General features: G+C 36.6%; 1 protein-coding gene across 1 annotated transcript in view; it reads left to right on the forward strand.

The window, feature by feature from the left end:
• Positions 1 to 22,440, forward strand: part of ofcc1 (orofacial cleft 1 candidate 1) — a 39,656-nt gene that overhangs the window by 6,561 nt on the left and 10,655 nt on the right. Inside the window, exons 4-8 of the mRNA XM_016455254.1 lie at positions 838 to 1,077; positions 6,222 to 6,485; positions 7,492 to 7,633; positions 14,610 to 14,704; positions 19,952 to 20,043. Of these exons, the coding sequence (XP_016310740.1) occupies positions 838 to 1,077; positions 6,222 to 6,485; positions 7,492 to 7,633; positions 14,610 to 14,704; positions 19,952 to 20,043 (833 nt within the window). The remainder of the gene's footprint in view (positions 1 to 837; positions 1,078 to 6,221; positions 6,486 to 7,491; positions 7,634 to 14,609; positions 14,705 to 19,951; positions 20,044 to 22,440) is intronic.

Consider the following 22,440-nt stretch of genomic DNA (forward strand, 5'->3'; position numbering starts at 1 on the left):
GGGGGTGTTTCCTGTTTGCACTGTGTTTTGTCGATCTGTCAGTGAGGTTTCAGCGAAAGCCGGTCTGCGTGCCAGAAAGCGAGGGATGAGAAGTGTAAAGGATCTGGCGAGCTGCTTTGATGTAATCTAGGCGAGTGTTATGGCGTTACACCACTTACGCTACAGTTGCATGTATATAGAATGTATACTGTGCACAGAATGCAAATATTCTGATGAGTGGCCTAGTATGTTTTCCACAATGTGCAGTATACATCAGAACACACTGCATACCATAATACCATATTTGTACTTGACCTTCCATTTCAGACGATAACTCATCAATAGATGACTCAACTAATAGATGCCACTCACATGCAACGTGATGAGGTCATGTGCAATATAGCATATTACCTAATTTTTTATTGTGAAGCAATGCATCAAATAGTAGCCTTTTTATACTATTTTATAATAATTTTTATAATAGCTTTTTTCAAATAGTAGCCAGTATAACGCACATACTTAATGTATACTGGGCAGTATTTAATAAACTATAAGCAGTATTCTTTTCTGATCATGGTCTCTGTGTATCCTCTTAATATAAAGAAAAGCCAGTTCTATTTGATTCTATTTGAATTTGATTCAGGGAGTCATGATCTCATTCCAAAAATAATCTCAATGCATCTCAATTCTGCAGGGTGCATATATTGGTAACGTTAATAAATATTGACACATTCTTTGTAAATATTCAACACAAAGCTGTAAGAAAAAGTAGAAATGAATATTATTTTCTGTAAAGTTTTCTCTCTTACTCTCTTCAGGTCTTTTTCACATAGTGAAATATTTCATTCTCCTGTGTAGGTGGAATGGACTCGGACCCCGGAGCCCATAGAGGTGCTTGTTTTCTGTTTGAGGGCTGTGAGAGAGAAGCTGCCCAGAGGTCTGTACTCACTGAGCGTGTCTCTTCAGACTCAACTGGGCGGCCACACGCTGTGCTGGTCCCGTCTGCAGGAGCAGCAGTGGGTTGGAAGAGCAGAACCCGTGGAACACCAGGGCCGATACTTTGACATAGAGCTCAACATTAACCAGAGCCTCTACATGGTAAGAAAACCCCAGCAAACTGCCCTCCTGAGGCACTCACAGCACTGCAGTTTATTTAACCCTAACAACAAAATGGCTAATGTTCAAAGAACCGATTTGATGATTGTTGATATGAGTGGATTTATGCTACATTAAAGAGCACAGCAATCAAACGTCATCACCTTTACGTTAGAAATTGTGGGATATTTTACCACTATCAATCATGGGTGCTGCTCAGAGGGGCTGTCTGTCATTGAGAACATTTGTCATATTTTTGTCAGAAGTAATGAGTTTTGAAAGCATATTTACATTTGTTTTCTCGGTTTGGCAAGCTAAAAAAAAATATTTTTCCCCCCATTATTTTATTAAGATGTTCTGTAGTGTTACATGATCCTTTAGAAATCATTCTTATACACTGATTGGTGCTCAAGAAACAGTTGTGCAAACAGATGTGCTGCTTAAAATTATTGTAGAAACCATGATACTTTTTTTTCAAGATTCTTTAATACATAGAAAGTTAAAAAGGACAAAAGCACAATAAGCATTTATTTGAAATACATTTTTTTTAACCTTATAAACGTCTGTCAGTTTTGATCAATGTATAGCGTCCTTTCAAGAAAAAAAAATCCTTCAATCAATCAATAAAAAAACAAAACTTACTAACACCAAACTTTTGAAAGAGCATATTTTATTGCAATATTGTTATATATCACAAAGCATACATCAAAAAGCTGTATGAAAACTAACTCACACTCACTTTTAAAGGGATAGTCCACCCAAAAATGAAATTAAACGAAAACCACTTTGATACTAATCCATATGAATTCATATGGATTACTAATCCATAATCCGTATGAATCAATCGCTTTATATGATGAACGGATTTTATTTAGGCACACACACACCAGTTATGGAAAACAGCTCAATGTAAATATGTGCACTGTAAAAAAAATTCCGTAAAATTTACGGTAAAAAACCGGCAGCTGTGGTTGCCGGAATTTTACCGTAAAAAATACAGTAGCAACGTTTTACAGTTTTCACTTAAATTTACAGTTAAATACCATAATTTCATTAACTGATATAATGTTAATATACCAACCTTATTGAAGTACTGAAATCTGTTTTGTACCTTTGTAATACACTGATAACCACCAAAAGCAGGTGGTGATGAGAAAGTCACATGATGAACCAAAGCCCATCACAAGCAGCTTTTAAATAATAACATATATAGAAGGTGCACAGTGTCATTCACACAAACGTTAAACACCACCATGGTAACACACATGAAACTGAAATAATGCAATAAACATTCATTTAACAACATTAGCTGTAACACACAACCCTAATATGCAAAACGGATAAGAAAAAACTAAGAAGAAACATAGTTATTTCAACAAAAAAACATCAAATTTGAAATGTAACGCAGGGAATTCTGGGAATGTCAATTTACGGTTATTCACTGTAAATTATACGGTATTTTTCACTTCCAAAAACGGTATACTACTGTAAAATTTATGTCCAATACATGTAATGTCCAATACAGTTTTCCACCGTATATAGTAGGGGAATTTACCGTTAACCATTTAACAGGTTTTTACTGTAGCATTTTTACAGTCTTTACCGTTAAATTCACGGTCATTTTTTACAGTGTGAATAAAAGCTTAAATATAGGCTGCTCATCATACGAAGCAACCAAGCAAACCGTTTTACGATCTCTTAATACACTTTTTAAGCATCAAAGTGGTAGTTGTGTAGAATGGAGGGACATAAATGGCTCTAATTATCAGACAGGACTAAATTCCAGAACAGAACCATGCTATTTTTTCTCTCTGCGGTTCCACTTCAGCTATTGAATATAGAGTCAGAATGAGGCTTATGAAATGTGATATTAAACAGTGAGTGTGTGTATAGGAGTGGAAAGAGACTGTATTAAAAACTGCTGCTGAAAGCTCAAGGTTTGACTTGAGGGACAGTCACTGTGAATAAAACAGCTGCTTTTCTAACATGACATTTAGTGTGTGAACACAAATCAAATTTATAATTCATTATACAAGAGCTGACGGTTTATTGGGATAAAAATGATGTACAAAAATTATGCTGTGAAACCAGAATTCCAGAACTCAGAACTACTGAGAAAATAAGAAAAAAAAAATAACGATATGCTTTTAAGGAACTATCAATGCTGTTCAGAGCAATAGTGTTAAATATTAAGTTAGTTTATGGGAGTGATGCTTTAGCGTTTAGTGCACATCTTGTTTTCTGTCGCCTGTGTATGAGGAAGAGCTGTAAAGAAAGAAGATGAAAGAAGACCTATAAATTGATCAATGCACTATATGTCAATGGGAGACTTTATTCATTTTTTTTTAATGATTTTGATTAATGATTAATGAGTTTTAGTGTTACTTAAAAAAAGAGAGAATAATCTAACAGGCTTTTTACAAGAATAAAGTGATAATGTTTCGACAATGAAGCTCTGATATTATGGGATCTGAAAATGTGAAGATCTCTAAAACTTTATTCTCAAAATAACACTTTAATCTTGTAAGCTTACTTTATTCTCATAACTTTATTTTGTAAAAGGCCTGTTGTGAGATTATTCACAAAACATTGCAATTTTATTCTTGTAATATTATGACTTGATCCTCAAAATCATTTTTTTTTGTCTGTACACACCTAAGACGGAAATGATCTTCAAAACAAAGTTTGAATGGAATCTGTGTTAAGTGGTTTGGGCTGAATTAATTCCAGAAGTTTAGACCAAACCCTCACCAGAATGTTTGTTCAGTAGTGCCATCCAAGCACTAAATAAAGAACCTAAAAATGTGATCACGATCAATAAATAAAGCACCTAATCTAGCATGCGCTTGTGTAGTCAGGCCTATATCTGCAGACAGAAGCGTCTGACACAAAGGAAATAAAGTGGGCCGCTTTAACTGAATACTCCTCCTCTCTTGTCCAAAACCGTGGGCTCTTATTTGGCAGGCAATCGTTTAGCGCTCCATTGAGATTGTCTAGTGTCAGTCTCCTCTATCCTCTACCAGCTCTTATTTATAGCCAATCCTGTTGCTGTTGATGTTTATGTTTCAAAGATTTCCATCAGATTTGTCTGTAATTGGCTCATTTGCTTTTCGCAGTTGCCCACATTACCGTGCACTCTCGCCTCGTCTGTTTTTCTCAACGGCTTTCGCAGAGGAAACGAGGAATTAACGTTAGTAGGAGGAAAGCTACAGCTCATCATGTTTTTCTTGAGTGTCTCTGGCTGGCGCATAGAGATGCTCTGATCTGATCCATCTTGCAGATTTGAGTCTTTCCTTCAAGTGGGATGTGAAAGATGTGATGGTCCAGGCAAGGAAGCAGAAGATAAGAAGAATCTTTCGCTGCTTTGCCAATCTGTAGTCTCAGTCTCATTTTCAAATCTCTTCATTCTGTTGTTTCATAGTGCTTCCATCTAAAGCCAAAACAGTCATTTAATGTTAAAAAGCAGAATGACACCAGCAGTCCATGAGGGAAATGCACTTAAATGCACTTTTTTTTTTTTTTTCAATTTATGCCTTCACATGTTTGCGTTTTCTCTTTTCCCCTCTTTCTCTTGTGGAGTTTGCTCAGTAAGCACAGGTCTGTTTTGAATGAAATCTGATCTCTGTGATGCTTTAATAGATTCCCAGCATGTAGCAGTTGTACCTGAGAACTGACACAGGCCTAAAACACAATGTTTCAGCCATTTCATTGTGTTTTCACTCTTTCCTTTTTTAATCTCTTTTTCTTTGCCAATTGATACAGTCAGCAGCGTTCTTGCTTATTTTTCAGTGAATTAAGCATCTGAAATATTATTCAATATGTATAATGCAGGAGATTATGGCATAAATTTGAGGCCTGATGCAGGGAATCTGTGCCATTTTTTTTTTTAGGTGTGAGCACAAAGCGATTAGACGAGAAACACATGATGAATGTGATAAAACAAGTCTTCTCCGTTTTCCATTACTCCTAATGGAGGGATAGAATACTCCTGGAGTGACTGATGAAGTCAAGCGCTTCTTTTTGTCAGTTCATTTTTTAAAGGTCTGTCTCTTGCTTGATGGGTAAATAAGGATCTCTGCATGTTATTCCTCATGCCACGTTTTCCTGATATACCACACTTTTCCTTAAATGTGCCTGGTTTACATATGTTCTAGTGATGTCACGGCTGTCATGTTGGGATCATCACATGCTGGCGCTCCTGCTGAGATGGCTTCCTGAAAGCAGCCATAATCACATTCCGATGTTTCATCATCTAGGTTCAAACTTTAGATCATATTAAACACATTTACATCTTTAGCTAGAGAGAGGAAATCGGGGAAATTAGATGCAAAATATCCATTTTGTAAGAGAGAATTTACTCTCTTTACATTGCACCCCTTTTCTGTTTTACTTTCTCTAACGAGTAGTGTTAAAACCGTTAGCTGTGTTTTGTGTGCCACAGTGAAAATTAGAGGATGCTTTATTTTAGACTATTACAAGAATATATAGCATCAGTGAAGGGTGCTTAACTTTCCAAAAATGTTGTATGTCCACATAAAAAGTCCAAATAAAAATTATTTTTTGACTCTTTAAAAATAATTTGTAATTATTTTTTTTACCTGTTACATAGGAACGCATTCCCTGAATTTTTCTTACCTGAATTCTAGCAATAATAATAATAATAATAATAACAAATACAAATTAAACATCAATAAAACACTAGATTAAATGTTTTGCAGGATTAAATGTAACAGGGTTGCAAAATTTGAATCATTAGGTGCTAGCTAATTTGGGACCACACTACATTAAATCTAAAGTTTTATTGAAGTTATTCAACTTTTTTTTTTTTTTTTTTTTTTTTTAGTTATTCATTTTTTAAAGAATAAGCTTGCATCCTCTCTGTCTATTAATATATTTAAAAGTTGTCTATCAAAGATTCGTTAGCATTTGCAACACCATGATTTCATTTTGTGCTAAAACAGAGTAGTGTTTAATTTTTGTAATGCAAATTATTTTAATCAGTCGCTTTGGTCTTCTCTGTGTTAAATGTGCAAATAAATCATTTTGACTTTGACCCTGATCTCTCTTTGTCCCCTTTTTTTCTAGATTTGTTTTAAATTATAGATTTAGATTTACTGTAGGTATTGTTCCCTTTTTGTCTCTTCCAGGTCTTGCCTGCATCATGTGATCTGTTGCCGTCCAGTGTGTTAGTGTTCAAGCTGTTATCTCTGCCTGGAGATCACAGTCATGTGAGTTCTGTGGTGGGCTGGGGTGCATTTCCCGTCTGCAACTGCTCCCTCCAACTCTTCAATGGTAAGTTCAAGACCCCTCTCTTGCGTGGCAGTCCGAACCCCTCACTCAACCAGTTCCGCAGAATTGAGCATCTGCTTTCCACTGACCTGGACAACTGGCTATGCAACCTCTACTTCCAGGTACATCTTTAAAGATTTACTTTTATGAAGATACTCAACAGTCTAATGATTCATACTATAAATAATAATAATAATAATAATTAATAACAGTTTTATTTACTTTATGTTGTAATTGCTTTAAGCTAATAAACCACTATAGTTACCCTAACTGAACTCTGTAAAAGGCAGTTTTTGGAGAATAGTGCCTGTTTTGTATATGTGAGTGTGTGTGTGAGAGAGTGTTAAGGCTCTAGAAAGAAAATTGGAAATTGGAGCCAGGTTGTAAACAAACCACATCTTTACTAAACACATCCAGATACATTTGAGGAGAAGCATTGATCCTGTTACTCAACAGCTTAATGAAATTAAAAAGCAGAGCAAAGGCTTTTCTCAATCTAATGCATTCATATAATTGGAAAATATTGTGTGTAGTGAGTGTATCCAATTAATATATCCTTATGGGATCTGCACTCCACAAAAAGTCCATACAAATTATACACATTCACAATCCCATTAATGTAAAAAAATATATTTTGGCTACTTTGACAGTTTGACACATTTTACCATGTTTAAAGTCAATCCATATAAATCTGCAGATTTACCAGCCAAATCGGTGCATAAAGTGAAAAAAAAAAAGTCATTCCATATGAGAAAGAAGCAGTCTGTGATTTTGTGCAAAAAATTACAGGTTTGTTTTGGAAGAGTCCCAGACAGTAAAAGAAACAACAACAACAAAAAAAATAAAAAAAATAAAATGCAAGTAAGAATATTTGTGCAAAGGAGTGATAGCAAAGGAAATTAACTTATCTGTATTTAAAATGGAGGAGAAACACTTCCCATGTCTTTTTTTTTTTTTGATGTCAAAGGCTGTGTCCAATCAAACTACATTAAATCTGGGTTCCTGAATTATCTGGGACCTGAAGCAAAACCAGTCGAGAGCCACTGCTGTACAGCATCTATTTGCCAACTGTCTTATAATGCCTTTCATAATCAGTCTTTGTCAATCAGTAGACATCCCTCTGTGCAGGTGAAGAGACTCCCGCGGGGCAGCACTGGGGTGCCGGAGCGCAGCTTCACCCTGCAGATCCCTTCTCACCCCCAGCTGAGCTCCAGCCAGGGGCTTCATCCCCATCCGGACACCTCCATCCGCTCTTCTGCTTCTCTGCCAGGTAGAACTTCTACACCCCTGCCCCTCGAAAGGAAGAAATGTCAGAGAATGTCACAGCCCGCCACAAACTCCCACACAGAGGCAGAATGGCAGCTGCCAGTTAGAATCTGGTGGGGCATTCATGCAGTGAAAATGAACCTTCTTCATTCAGACTAAAGTACGTCCAATTTGTGCAGCACAATAGGTGCCATTTAGGCCAAATTGTTTGCACTGTAAATGAAACTCACTAACATAAGACGTTCAGCTTTTCACATGATTGACATTTCTCACTGAATGCTATCATCATCATCATCACCATCATCATCATCATCATCCATTGCTGTGTTATCAAATGGCACATATATCCTCTAATCAAAACTCTCAGCCAGAAGCCGGCTCACATTGTTGTGTCGTACCGTGAGCAGTCAACGTTAAGTGGGATGGGGTGATAGCGAGATCACTGATAGGGCTCATTCGCTTGTGTGTGCCTCCATTAGCTTATTGATTTTTTTTTTTCTAGTGCGTTCATTGTTTGCCAGTTGTTTAGGAAATAGCATACGAGTTTAGAACGGTACACATAGAGATCAAAGCTTTCAAAACACGTGGCATATGTTTGTGTGCTGAACACTGTATTGAAAGTCTTCATAGTCACATTGAAACAAATGAAGCAAGTCAGGCATTGTTTTCACGTTACATCACTTGGGCCCTTTTGCTTGTGTTGTTGCCTGCTTAATGTCTTTAACTGATGCCATATTTGTTGGCTTATTTTGTTTATAAATGATTTAGACAGCATGTATATGCCTCAGTCTTTTGATGGTGTTTCAATACTTTGGTCATAAGCTCCCAAATTTTCAAACAACTAACTTGAAGTATTAAACTTCTTCAGCCATGAATGATACCTCAAATTGTGTGACTTGAGGAGAGTCATGCAATTACTTTTATACGCATTTAGACACACAAATATATCCCATTACACTGAAGTTGGTATCTGAATCACATTTAAAAATCTAGAGTCATCAAGACTTGAAGGTGGGCACTTTTTAAGATTAATTCTCTTCAATGGCCTAGCAACCACCCAGAACACCTTTGCAGTTACACAGGATCACTTAAAGGGATAGTTCACCCAAAAATGAAAATTCTGTCATTAATTACTCACCCTCGTGTCATTCCAAACCCGTAAGACCTCCGTTCATCTTCGGAGCACAAATTAAGATATTTTTGAAGGGTCCTTACACGATCAAGGCCCAGAAACATAGCAAGGCTAACGACTTTAACATAAAAAAAATAACGACTTTATTCAACAATTCGTCTCCTCCGCATCACCCTAGCGCCATTTTGGAGGGTTTACTGAACGTAAATTGCGTGTCAGCTGCGCCACGCGGATACGTTGTTTTCATTCAAATCAAAGTGTAAACGACGTAAACAGCGTAACCGCGTGGCACAGCTGACACAAAACAGCATACACGATTTACGTTTAGTGGATACTCTCCAAAATGGCGCTAGAGTGATTTGGAGGAGACGAATTGTTGAATAAAGTCTTTTTTTTTTTTTTTTTTCATTTTTTAAAAAGTATGCTCATGTAGAAAGCTTTCAGTGTGCAAAGGTGTCTCTTCTCAGTAACTTTTAATTCAACTACTTTCCAAAACTTAATAGAAACATGTATACTTTCCTCCTCGACTGAGGTCTTACGGGTTTGGAAGGACATGAGGGTGAGTAAATAATGACAGAATTATCATTTTTGGGTGAACTATGCCTTTAAAAACCACTCAGAACAAATGAACAACTGCAAATTAAGCCACTGAAAACCACTCAGAATACTGAGTTAGTACAGAATTTAGGAACGTCCTGGCAACCACCTACAACACTTTGGAAACTGCATAGCAAAAAGTAAAAAAAAAATGCTCAGAACACACTAGCAACAAACCGGAACTCATTAGCAACTGCAAAGCAGTGCCCTGGCAAACATTTACTTTTATACATTTGACAGATTATTTTATCTAAAGTGATTACAGTGCATTTAAATTATTTGATTTGTTATTTTTTGTGTTCTCATGTACCAGTTTACCCAACTCTATCAGTTTACTTGCTACTACCTACAACACCCTATTCACACAGAATTATGCTAAAAACCACACAGGGCACCTTAGAAACCACAATGCTCTGGCAACCTCCCACACCCAAGAATTACACTGGCAAGTTTTTTACAGGGAAGCACTATTTCTTATTTTCTTAAGAAGAAGAAAAAAAAAAGTCTAGTTTTTATAAGCAGTTGTGTAATTTATGCTCTTAAATATCCAGCACTCCCATTGCATAAAGATTAGTTTGGACAGGAAAGAGGCAAATAAGCAGTTTCCTTTCACTCACGTCCATGTGTAGAGCAGTTTTTACTTCAATAAGTGTGCGTCTCCCAGGCACACCTTCCTGTCTCCGAGCGTTCTGTCCTCACATGGGTCACAGAACATCTTGACGCCAATGCAGTCTCATTTGGTATTGATCTTGCGCAAAGACCATTGTTCTTTTTTTTTTTTTGGCAGTACTCATCTTTATTTAACAGAGCAGAACCAGAAAAAAAGTTTCTGGGGTGCTCAGCTTTAAACATCACATAGACTTTTTAATTACAAATGAGTTGTGACAGGTCTGCTGGGTAGCAACCTGTCCCATTTTAAGCGTGATGCTAGCTGACAGCTCGGCGCTGTTCTCAGAGCGCCGCAACATGTGGAAGAAATTGGTCTTTTACGTTTCACAGCTTGTCACTTCCTCTCTGCCGTGAACTTTGACCTCCCACTGTGCTCCTAACACCCCACATGGGAAGTGTCCCCATGCTATGGCACTCTGAGAGAGTTGTGTTCTGCTTACTATACATGCCAAAAAAAAAAGGCAGGAAGGAAAGAATAGGATGAAAAAGAAGCAGGTATTGGACAAACAGAGGAAAACTCAATCTGACTCGAATAAGTGATCAAAAGGTGTTCTTCACTGGACATCACAGCGTCAAACCGCTGAGCAGAGATGACGTTAGCATAAAGATCAGTTCAGGTTGCATTACTGCTACACACTCTTATGCTATTCAGATGGAGGATTCCCATCAAGCGAGAGAGCGGGATTGGACTGACAACCTCACATTACTCTGAAATGAAAATCAAATTCAGTGAGTAAAAACTGCAAATAGAGAACATCCAACTTTGGCTTCACGGACTAACGTTTTTTTTTTATCACGTGTCTTTTCTGCTAACTATGGTAGATTTATCTGGCACCTTTTTTGAGATGTGTTTATTTTTTTTGTTGGGGGTGGGGGGGGGTGAATACTGATCTATATAATTTAATTATATAACATTGTTTGATAGTTATATGTTTAAAATTATTATTTGTTTTAGCTTGACTTTAGTTTTTTTGTGTATTGAGACATTTATAATAATAATAATAATAACACACTATATAGCTGTCTCTCAGTTCATTCCAGTCTTTTTCTTTTCAAAAATCAGCTGAGAATACAGGTACATTCCTTGTCATTCTTGGGTATTATTGTAATGCTCAGACATGTCAAATAGGAGCACTGACGGCTAATATTATTTTCCCTCATTTCTATGTTCATTGCAACATATGACGTAGCTGCAGGCGTTATGAGTTAACTGACCTTTCACATTAAGTGAACGATCCAGTTACACTAGGTCTGTTTGAATTCAAATGACTAATTAAACTAGACCTTTCTGCTTTGATCACCCTTAGTGGATCTGTAACTGCATGCAGTGGGGCTTTTGGAAGCTGTGTTTGATTGCATCCTGCCCCTTAAGTAAATGCATCGTAGTACACTCGGCCCTTTAGCGCAATGACAATTTCCAAGATTTGCTCTTAGAGTGTTTCTGGAACACAGCCGTGCTCTTTTATATTGTCCCTGAGGGGCCAGTCCCGGTCACTGCAGATAACCCTAATACTGGATCATACTCACTAAATCACACTGCATTTTTACCCCAATTAATTTACTACTGCCCATCTTTAAATGGATGAATTAACCTTGCTTACAACAAACTCGGTTTTTAGTTGACGAGAAAACGTAGCCTCATGTGGTGAGGGTGATGGAGTCGGACAGACATTCCCAAAGGCTGCTTAGCTTATGTGAAGAAAAACAAACTGTTCTGAAGTGAAAAGCCTTGCATAATGCAGATTTTTAAACATGATATCATTGTAAATACACAGATACTTGCTAAATTTCAAATATTTGAAAAAGCTCACAATTCCCACAGTCATGGAACCTGGGAATGACTGTAAAATAATGCCTCTGTAAGTCTATATAATGATTAAAGTATAATATAATGTCATGTGATATAAAATGCTCTGTAATTAGAACTTTATTTTTAAATAAATGATATGATGATGATAAATTTATAGTTCTAAATTATGTAGTACATTATTTTAACTTATGTATAATTTGGTATTATATATATGTATATACACTTTTGCTCAAAACATATTAAATCGACCAAAAGTTGCTCCTTGTTAGAGCAGTAATTTTTTTTCAAAACCTTATGTATTAAAAATTATATGTTTCTAAATGTTTTTAAAAAAATTGTTCTCTACTTTATTTCCCTTTGTTTTGATTATTCCTATTACATCGGGTAATTATGAGTCATGGATTATGCTCATGGGTAATCAATAATTCACTGACCTTTGATTTTCGGCAACTCTGGAACCGACACCAGGGCAATTAGAAACCTAGGTGAGCGCACAGGTCCCCATCGGTCACCCAACCCTTCAGGCCCGGTTCCTACTCTGTGCGTTCATGGTAAGCAGAGGATAACAAGCCTCTCTTGTTCACCCTGGGAGAACGTGGGTTGTGGCTGCAGCACTCCAAGTTCATGGACATAGCCTACAGCTGTCAACGCTGCACTAATTCAGACCCGGCACCATCTGAGCATCAGGCTGGAGGAAGGATAATTAAAGGCAAAGTTGCAAAGTTGTGTTGGCTGGCCCATTAAAACATGCATGATCGTGGCGCAAAGGCAGGCAGAATGCTCTGCTGACAGGAATTACAGTCTCTGGACACAGAACAGAGGTGGGGGGCAGGCTTTTGCTCCACATCGCTGCAGGCCGTAGATTGGAACAGGCTAAACCTTAGATAAAAATGTATGCACTGCACACGGCAGAGACAGGGGTCTTCGGTTTATGTAAGGCTAATGTCTTTATTACTGTGTCAGTATCTTTTTTTAATTTTGATGATGCATGTCGAAAGTATCATTGTTGGGGAAAAAAAAGGCAAATTGTTGCTTTTTTTTTTTTTTTTTGATTTAAGTGATATTTAACCTGAAAACTGCATTGCTGTATGGTGCTAAACTTTTGCTAAACTTGTCAGTCTTCGCATTGGTTACCTTTTACCTTGGAGATGTAACACCATTGTTAAAGCTAATTAATGCATAGCTACCGTCCGGACTCTTTTAATGAGCAACATGTTGGACAAAATAATAATATAGTGCAGGAAGTTTAAACATTGAAAAGAAAATAGGCTATTTTCTCCCCTGGTACAAAACTGGAACAAACTGTTGGAAGCAACCATGTGAAGAAATGATTACAAAACCATTATGAACCAAACACACCAATATTGAATGGCAGAAAGCCATTGGGGCCGGTCTCATAACGTGAAGGTTTTGAATAAACCTTTTTTACATGTAACTCCATATGGTTTCGTGGGTCATTAACTGTGTCTCTTCCAAGAGAAAACAGACTGACATATCTTCTGTAGAAGACAAATTTCCCCTCCAACACTTTTTGACTTTTTCAAGCTTCAGCAGTAGAAAATGTCTGTAATTTGTTTCCGTTGTCTACGGTATTTCTTAAGGCTTGTCACTACAGTGAAAAGACAGTGCATCAGAGGTAAGCCATGCAATTGAAAGTGATTATGCATTCATTATAATGAAATAACCACCCATATTTATGTTAAGATAGGGCAGATGTAATGCTTTCAGCTGTAGGCATCTCAAATGTTTACTAGTATAACTTGTAATTAAAACCTACATCTGTGTTCAGATTAAATGTAATATCAGTTCAAAAACAGCACTGAGGACATACCAGCCCTGAATGCTCCTGCTATTAAAACCTATTTGAGTCTTCTAAAGCCTTCCTGATACGTTGCCTATATTTAAAAGTTATTACTGATATATTTAATCCTGCAGCAAGAGAAAAATTATATCATCTGGGAAGTTTCCATATTTATTATATAGATGTGACTGAAGAGAAAAAACGCAATGAAAAAAGTTTCTCATGGTAAAATTTTTACATGTATCAAGCTAAGGTTTACTTAATTGGAAGCTCCAGGCAATGCAGGAACCCTCTTTTTTAAATTCTGTGAATGTTAATATGCTAAATAATGCAAAGCTCCTGCACTTCAAGCATGAGACACACATCTGGCAGCTTACCATTTAAATTACAGACGGAGAGCAAGAGAAAACACTTCAAAAGTAATTTTCCAAAGGAAGGAAGAATGGCAAAATGTATTACAACTAAATTTAATTTTTTTTCGATTTTTCATCATGTCTAATTGTGTGCATTAGAGCAATGAAAAAAAAAAAGGAGAGGTTGGGCTCAGAGATGTTGATGATGTGTGTGAGGGAGAGAAAGAACAGAATAAATGTGAAGAGAAAGTTTCATCACTTTTGCTTTAGCTGTACATTTCATTGTTTTTGAAAGTCTACATGCATTTACCGTTCTCATTAGTTGTGCTTTATAGGTATAATATATAATTTATATAATTTAATTTTCACTTATTTAATTTATTTTAAAAGATGCTGAAATTGTCAAATTGCTTTATTTTATTATATTTCATGTTATTTTAGTTTTATTTTGTTTTACCTTATGTTAATTGTGAACTATACCAAAGTTTCTGTTTTTGTGCTTCATCTGTGAAGTTAGAGATTATGCAATACTCATTTAATTAATTAAACCATAAATCACTGATCATAAGTTATTTTCTGCCTTACAAGAACAAAGGTTCATTTGTAATGTCATTGCAGGTAAGAGCCCCAGTGGAGCTGTGTCAGCCTCTGAGCCCAGCAACCAGACAAACCGCCCCATCGCTGAGAAAACCAAGGCCGAAATTCATAACAAGGTAACTTGAATGAGGAAACATTCTGACCTTGAACATGGGCCCTCTCTCTCACTTCTCCTCAGAGGCACCATGCCCATTCAAACATTTGGAAGATTAAAAGCTTGCAAGCTTAAAAGAGTGGGGGGGGAAAAAAAATAGAAAGAAAAAAAAAGAAAGCAGGTAATCTTATTTTGTAATAATAAGTAGGTAAAAAGTGTTTGAATTATTACACATTCTTCTGTACTATCATACTATTTTTGGCATGGTATGCATAGCGTGCAAAAACATTCTGTGCGCATGGAATCTCATATGACTTTTTAAAAAAAAAAAAAAAAAACCTTTACTAGCAAGTGTACTATAGTATTTGTTTCATTTACGTGACATGTTTATTTCTTTAGTCATGTCTTATTTAGCCCAAGGCACCAAGTGAGCCAGGACCGCCACTAAAGCCCCCTTTACAAAAAAAAAAAAAAAAAAAACTCCCCTTATTATCTGAGATTTGTCAAAATACATTTCACACTAACAGGTATTTTTCAGTCTTCAAAGCTAGTTTTGATGTGCTCGACAAGCCAAAACAGCTCAGATTCTGTGAAATCAGCAGTGCCAGCTCGGTGCTCTCTCTCTCTAACTGCTCTCAACACGCCTTTTCCTGCGCTCCACAGGACTTAAACTAAATGAATCAAAGCTGCGACGTTACCTGCCGCACTTTGAAGTGGTAATTGCAAAATGACTTCTCTGTGCTGATCTGGTGCTGCTGTCTTATGTTGCACAACTGTGCATTGTGTGTTCTCTCCTGCCACTTTAGTCTTTGTTGTTACTGTTGTCATGGGATGCCAGGAACATGCAAATTCGCAGCAGTTTACATGCATCCGCAGATTAATCACAGGAATGGAATTGTGCACATTGTATTAGAAATGATCCTCATTATACGTATTACATCACTATCAACAATTAAATCTGTTTATTGAAATAAGTTGTAATGCAGACGTCTTGATTTTCAGGGAAAGCTAATGGGTCATTCTACCATGTTGATGTTTGTGTCAATTGTATAAATGTCTAAAATTTTATTTAGATTTATTTGACATAAAATAGTATGAATGTATTAATATTTTGTGTCTTTAGGCCATGCTTCAACATTATTTTACCATATTCATATTCTCCCCTTTAAAATAACTATTCTATGATACTGTATATAATAATGACAATATCATCCTTTCAAGTGAACTCTTCAAATCAATTAAAAAAATAAGGGGATGATCTTAAAATGAAAACTCTGATACACAACTAAAAAAAGTATTCAATTTGAAGAACATATTGCTTAAATACTTTTTCTGAAACATATTTAACATTTTATGGTATATTTATATTTGGCTTCTTCTGTTATCAACTATTGTTCAGCAGTAGTCTAGTGATGACATGAACAATGTCATACCTGCCTAAATCTGGAAGCCAGCCATAAAATTCAACATAATGGCATATATATCTTGTTTTTTTCCCCCTCTTCCTCCTCCTTTTTCTCTAGCTATTATGTTCTTCTCTGTTGTGTTCTTCTCTGTAGTTTGCTGTATGTGGTCCAATGTGTTTTTCATTTCTGGATTGGTGACAGTGATCTTTCATATGTAGATGCAGGCAGTATCTGTGCTGCAGCAGCGCGTCTGAGCCCACCCAAGGGCGTAGTGCATCAGACTGAATGCCAGACTAACAAACAATATCAGCACCCAGCTCAAAATTACTTCTGAACTCTAATGGACTCCAATTATGACTGCTCTAATACACTGCTGCATGCTTGAGCTATGCGGGGTCAGAATTAGACCCCCATTTTTGCCCTGTAACTGAGTCAAATTTTCTTGGTGGTGTTGATTTTATCGGTGGTTTAAAAGGCTTGAATGTGGTTCATTATCAGAATCAGAATCAGAATCAGAATGAGCTTTATTGCCAGGTATGTTAACCCATACGAGGAATTTGTTTTCGTGACAGAAGCTTCCACAGTGTAACAGAATGACAGTGACAGAACAAAAAACACATAATAAAAAATAGAACAAGTAAATAAGGAATAAAAATATATAAATCGACAATTGTATGTGCAGGTATATTACAATAGACAGTTTTTGTATGTACAGGTACTGTATATTATGTGCAAATTTGAGGTGTAGACTGAGTATGAGTGTTAGATAAATAAGTGTATGAGTGTATAAATAGTGTGTGTTCCACAGTTATTGTTAAGTGTTCATGAGATGGATTGCCTGAGGGAAGAAACGGTTCCTGTGTCTGGTCGTTCTGGTGCTCAGTGCTCTGTAGCGTCGACCAGATGGCAACAGTTCAAAGAGGGAGTGTGCTGGATGTGAGGGGTCCAGAGTGATTCTGCCAGCCCTTTTGCTCACTCTGGATAAGTTCAGTTCTTGGAGAGAAGGGAGGGTTGTACCAATGATTCGCTCAGCAGTCCGGACTACCCTCTGAAGTCTTCTGAGGTCAGATTTGGTAGCTGAGCTGAACCAGACAGTTATTGAAGTGCAGAGGATGGATTCAATGATGGCGGAGTAGAACTGTTTCAGCAGCTCCTGTGAGGGGATTATGAGGGGATGTCTGGCTAGTTCTATCTACCACTGTTTCTGTGTCTACAAAGCTACAGTATTTTAGAGGAACTGTGAATAATTATTATAATGCCAAACTACTGCTGCGTTACTAGTACTTAGTGTGTCTGGAGGAGGGGGTCTTCAAGAAAAATTTGGTCCAGTCCCGTGAAGTTAAGCAACTACCCTGAAAGAGGACAAAACATAGAATATGAGTATAGGCATGAAATACATTACATGAATAATGTAAATGATAAAGCCTATTTTCAATTCAAAAAGCAAAATAGGACAGAACAGACTGAATACATTGCATCACTGGATTTAATTGTCTGTCATTTAACTTTTAAACATCAAATGCTTATCTACTTACCCCTCTTAAAACTTAATTCTGAAGCTTTACCTTTCATGTTTGTTGTTCATCTTGTTTTTAATTTGATTGGCCAACTGCCAGACCACCGTCAATTTTAATAAAAAAAAAACAAAAACAAAATGTCATCCTAACATTAAACTGAGCGGTCAGTATTTGGCCATGTCTTGACTATTGGGAGAGCCCTTTAAAATAAAAATGATAAGTGTAATTCTAGTTGCGAAGTAATGATTTTGAACTATTTGCAAATAATATTTGAAAACATGCACACTTTAACTCTTATTCATATGCCTAATATGTTGAAAACGGAAAACGCTTCTTGTCTCATCACATTCAGTTAGGAATTACATGAATCACATAGATGATAGCTAAATTACCATTTTTGAGAAAAAAAATTTAGTAGTTTGCATCGCTGGATATCATCGTCTATCATTTTTTCAGTCATGTTGGTCTATCATAAAACAATTATCAATTGTTAAATGCTTTGCTCTTACCTGTCTGTCCTTCATTGATAAAACTGATGCTGGAATTTGTGCTCTGATTATGTGAACGGTAAACTCCACCTACTTTGATTTGATTGGCCATCTCAGTCATTTTGCCATTGACGAATATTGTTAGACCCCTGAGGCAAGCCAGCCAACTTTTAAATATTTTTGTCATCCTAAGAACGGACATAGCACTACATAATGGAGTGCAGCAGAGCAATGCAAGATTTTAAAATATTTCTAGTTATTGGGGGAACAGTTTGGCCATTTCTAATTATTGTTCCCCTCAATGTCTGTGGTGGTTACAGCTCTGGGCCCTGGTGCTGGAAGTTTCAGTAGAGAGTTTAATAACCTGCTGACTCAGTTTTAGGTTGAAATGTATTGAGTGTTCTTGATTTTATTGTTGATTTAAAAGGCTTGAATGTGGTTCATTATGAGAGGATATCTGGCTAATTCTGCAGATAACGTTTCTGATTGGTCTCCACCATGACTGGTGTTTTAATCCATAACTGGGTCCAACATATCCATGGCTGACTCATGCTGTTAAAAGAATGGACTAGATTAAAACAATTATTTTAAATCACTGAATTTCCTTTTTATTGCGTATGACTCTTCTGTGCTTTAAGTGATTTCAGCCGTTTGGCTAACTTCTGCTATTTTTCTAATCCCAACCACATGTTCCTCAAAACACCCTTTAAAGCATACAGTATATGCAGAATGATTGACATGCAGATAGTTTCTGATTGGCTAGTTCCCCTGACTCGCAGAAACACCTGACACCGATTTTGCTCATATTTGTCAAATAGTGGGAAGATTTTACGTGTGGTTAAAAAAAAAAAGCTACAAGCAGCTTTCATATTGTCATCCTCAGGTTTCCAACAGGCCAGTCTAAAGAGGTTCTGTGGCAGAATATGTTGTCAGATACAGTATTACAGTATATCAGTTTTTTACAGAAGAAAAACTCTGTTTGTTGCCAGTTCATATTTCACATTTATTCTTTGAATATATTGCTTTGATTTCATTGCATGCAGTAATTCTTGTGACTGTAGGGCAGCCCTTCATAAATGACATATAAATGATATGAACTGTCTTTCAAAGTCTACTCAGCACCCAAAAAGCTCTGTTTAACAACCTAGAGAGCTACCTACATTTTAAGTCAAAAGGAACCTCATAAATGACATCAATTAGGAAAAGTGTACACTTTACCATGGGAGACTCTAATCAAGTGAATAATTTTGTTGTTAACATGTTGCTAAGTTATCAATACCATAGTCTAATAAGCAAAAAATACACAAATAAAATAAAACATGTAAGTATTGGATAATATAGGCTGTTTAATTGTACTGAACTGTTTTTGCTGATATTTTTCAGCATTGAATGAAGTACTGTTTATAATCATCATATTTTGCAAGAAATGGGCAAAATACTATATCTAGAGACAGCATTAATATGATGCCTCTCTTTTGGAATATCCTTTGAGTTGGAAACACGCTTCTGGTGCTTTTTTATATAGATTCTTGACTCATAATGATTTTATAGAGCTGAATTCAGTAGTTTGAGTGTGCCAGGTGTGTTGCTTTAAACATATAATTTCTTGTTTTTGTCTAATTTTGTGTGACTGCCTTTCTTTTCATTTCATCCCATCTCTGTCTTTCCGACAACTTTGATTAGATGTTGTCTGTAATGTGAATGTCATTCGTTTCCTGTACTGGTTTGTGCGTGTGTGTGTGTTTGAGAGATGATGTCAGGGTGAAGTGTGCTGCTGTCATTGTATTCCCAAGATAAATCACTGCAACTGTTTCCTGCTATGATTACAAACGACATGCACATGTGTCTCTCCGATCAGAGCGGCAGGCAGAAGAAGATAATCGAGAGAAACAGTGAGGCGCTCAAACCTCTCCCTAAAGATCAGCTAGACCAGTTCACCTTCTCTGTGAGGTAAGTGTCATTTCTCAAGGCCAGTTTTATGTCTATGGGTATATATGGTTATGTTCAGAATGAATACAAGCATACTTGCTGCATATTGCACATGCAGAAAAGCAGGCATTATGCCATGATAAACATTATTAGCAGAAATATCTTTGCTGTCACATGACCTGATTGCGTTATGTGTTTAATTCACTGGTATGAAGTTACCATTTAAAAATAAAAAAAGTATATTATAGTTGTTTTCCATCTTGTCACACTGAAAAGTGTCATGTTTTGGGAAATGTATTAGGCCATTGGCGAATTGTGTGCATAAGCATAATTTGTGTATACTGACTACAGCATAGAGCAAAGTATGCTATTCTGAATATTGTTGTGTGGCAGTTTGTGGATAAACATTAAAGGCCTTCATATAACACACACACGCCCACCCACACACAACCTTAATCTTTTGAATGTATCATCTTTTATACTAAGATTATATATAAATCACACCACCTAATTTTCCAATATTTTTTGAAAATTGTTATTGTTGAGTTGTGACCCTATAATACTGCATCTTTTTCTCAGTGCATATATTAACACACATCAACTTGCATGATTTATTTGAGGCTGAATATGAATGTCACTGTCCGCAATATGAATGTCGCTTTATTGTCAGATTCAATGTGCGTTTTTATTGAAGGGATCAAGGTAACGTTAACATCGGCAACGCATAAAACCTTGCGCTGTGGATAATTGCTTTTTCGCTAGTGATGCAAAGTGCACAAGCAGGCCTACGAATGAGTGTTTTCTGCGTTTTATTGTGGCTTACAGCATTTGATATTAATGAGAAAACAGGAGTGAAAACACACCGACACAAGCAGCAGCACCGAACAAATCTTATAAACGGCCTCATGAAATTGCATTTCACAAAACACTTACCTAAATTTCACTGCACGTGCCTGCGATGAAAGCTGCTCGCCTAAATCCACAGAGGGAAAACATTGAGGTGTGTGTTTTTATTTTGATTTTGCTCGAATTATTGCCAACGCTGTATATTTCTCTGAGAAGAAAGAAAGAGCGACTCATTTTATAGGATTTAGAGCTGCCTACCTCTGCTCATTTCTGAAAATTGGTAATTTGTTGCCGCTGGACTAGTATTAAACAAGATCAGAAGCTGTGCTGCTGTAAGTATGAGAGGAAATCAAATGAAACTCAGGCCACACATCAGAGAAGAGAGGGCTGGAGCACAACTGCTAACCCAAAGCAGGATAAAGGACTTCAAAACGTAAAGCCAAACATCGACTGGCAGAGTTTAGCCCCACTGTCTTTCATGTAAGCCATCTGAAATACAATTCAATTGACTGTTTCTTTGTTTGTTAATATTGTTTTGAAATGCAAATCACATTTCAGAATATTCTCATGGTTCTCACGCAACCAATGCTGCAGAGATCATATTGACTTTAGAGAAAACTCTTTGATTCATTTCACTGGATGCAAACTCAGTTACACCATCATTAGGGTGTATTATTAGTGTAACGTGTGTGTATGTGTGTGTACATAAGTGATTCTTCAGTGAGGTGAACTTTTCTGTCCCCCAGGATGATTTTAAAATAACCGAGTTGAAAATTAAGAGCTAATTTTATTCAAATAATGTGCATTAGATTTTATGACTTTTGGTTTTTAACAATAAGTGCTTTAAATAGTGCAATTATAATTGAGGGCTTTAATAGCTTTAAGCTTTTTATTCTCTCTTAACAGCTTCTTTGCTCATTTTTATAAGGTTAAATATTCTGTAATTTCTCCATTTTGGCCTTGTCCAAGACTGCCCAGACTTTCATTCTACAGTAAAGTATTAAAAAAGGATATTTGCTTTACTTAAAACATCCTGTTTTAAATTTATCTGGTATTTATGTGCAGTTTTCATAACAAAGAATCACTGTTCCCAATACTGCTGTCATTATGAAGAAGAATCTACCAGAACGTTCAAGCCCATCTTTTCTTCCCAGGATATGCTATAAATGTTTGAACATGAAACAGATTGAAGAAGTTTCATTTTGCACGATTGGTCAAAACTGAATTTAAATAATGATCTCAATTTACTTGAATGTGACAGATCGGACATAACCTCCTTCTCTCACGTGATACTACGCTGTCTTCATGCACGGCTTGATATGTGAATGAGTGAGGCATATTACTGCCATCTAGAGAATCAGCAGAGACTCTGATGTTGCATTTGATTTTTTTTTCTTTCTGCTGTGAAATGCGTGCAGCTCAGGCAGAGGTTTTGACAGTTCACAGCCACGAGTTTATTGATAACTGCTGTCCCATTTGTTTGCATGGAAAATCTGTATGAGTTGGTGCTCAGCCCACTTGTATGACCTCTGAAAGTACAATGTGTGCCGACTAAAAAAACTTCAAACAAAC

This window comes from Sinocyclocheilus anshuiensis, unplaced genomic scaffold (genome assembly GCF_001515605.1).
Source record: "Sinocyclocheilus anshuiensis isolate Anshui unplaced genomic scaffold, SAMN03320099.WGS_v1.1 scaffold35, whole genome shotgun sequence".
NCBI classification, from domain to species: domain Eukaryota; kingdom Metazoa; phylum Chordata; class Actinopteri; order Cypriniformes; family Cyprinidae; genus Sinocyclocheilus; species Sinocyclocheilus anshuiensis.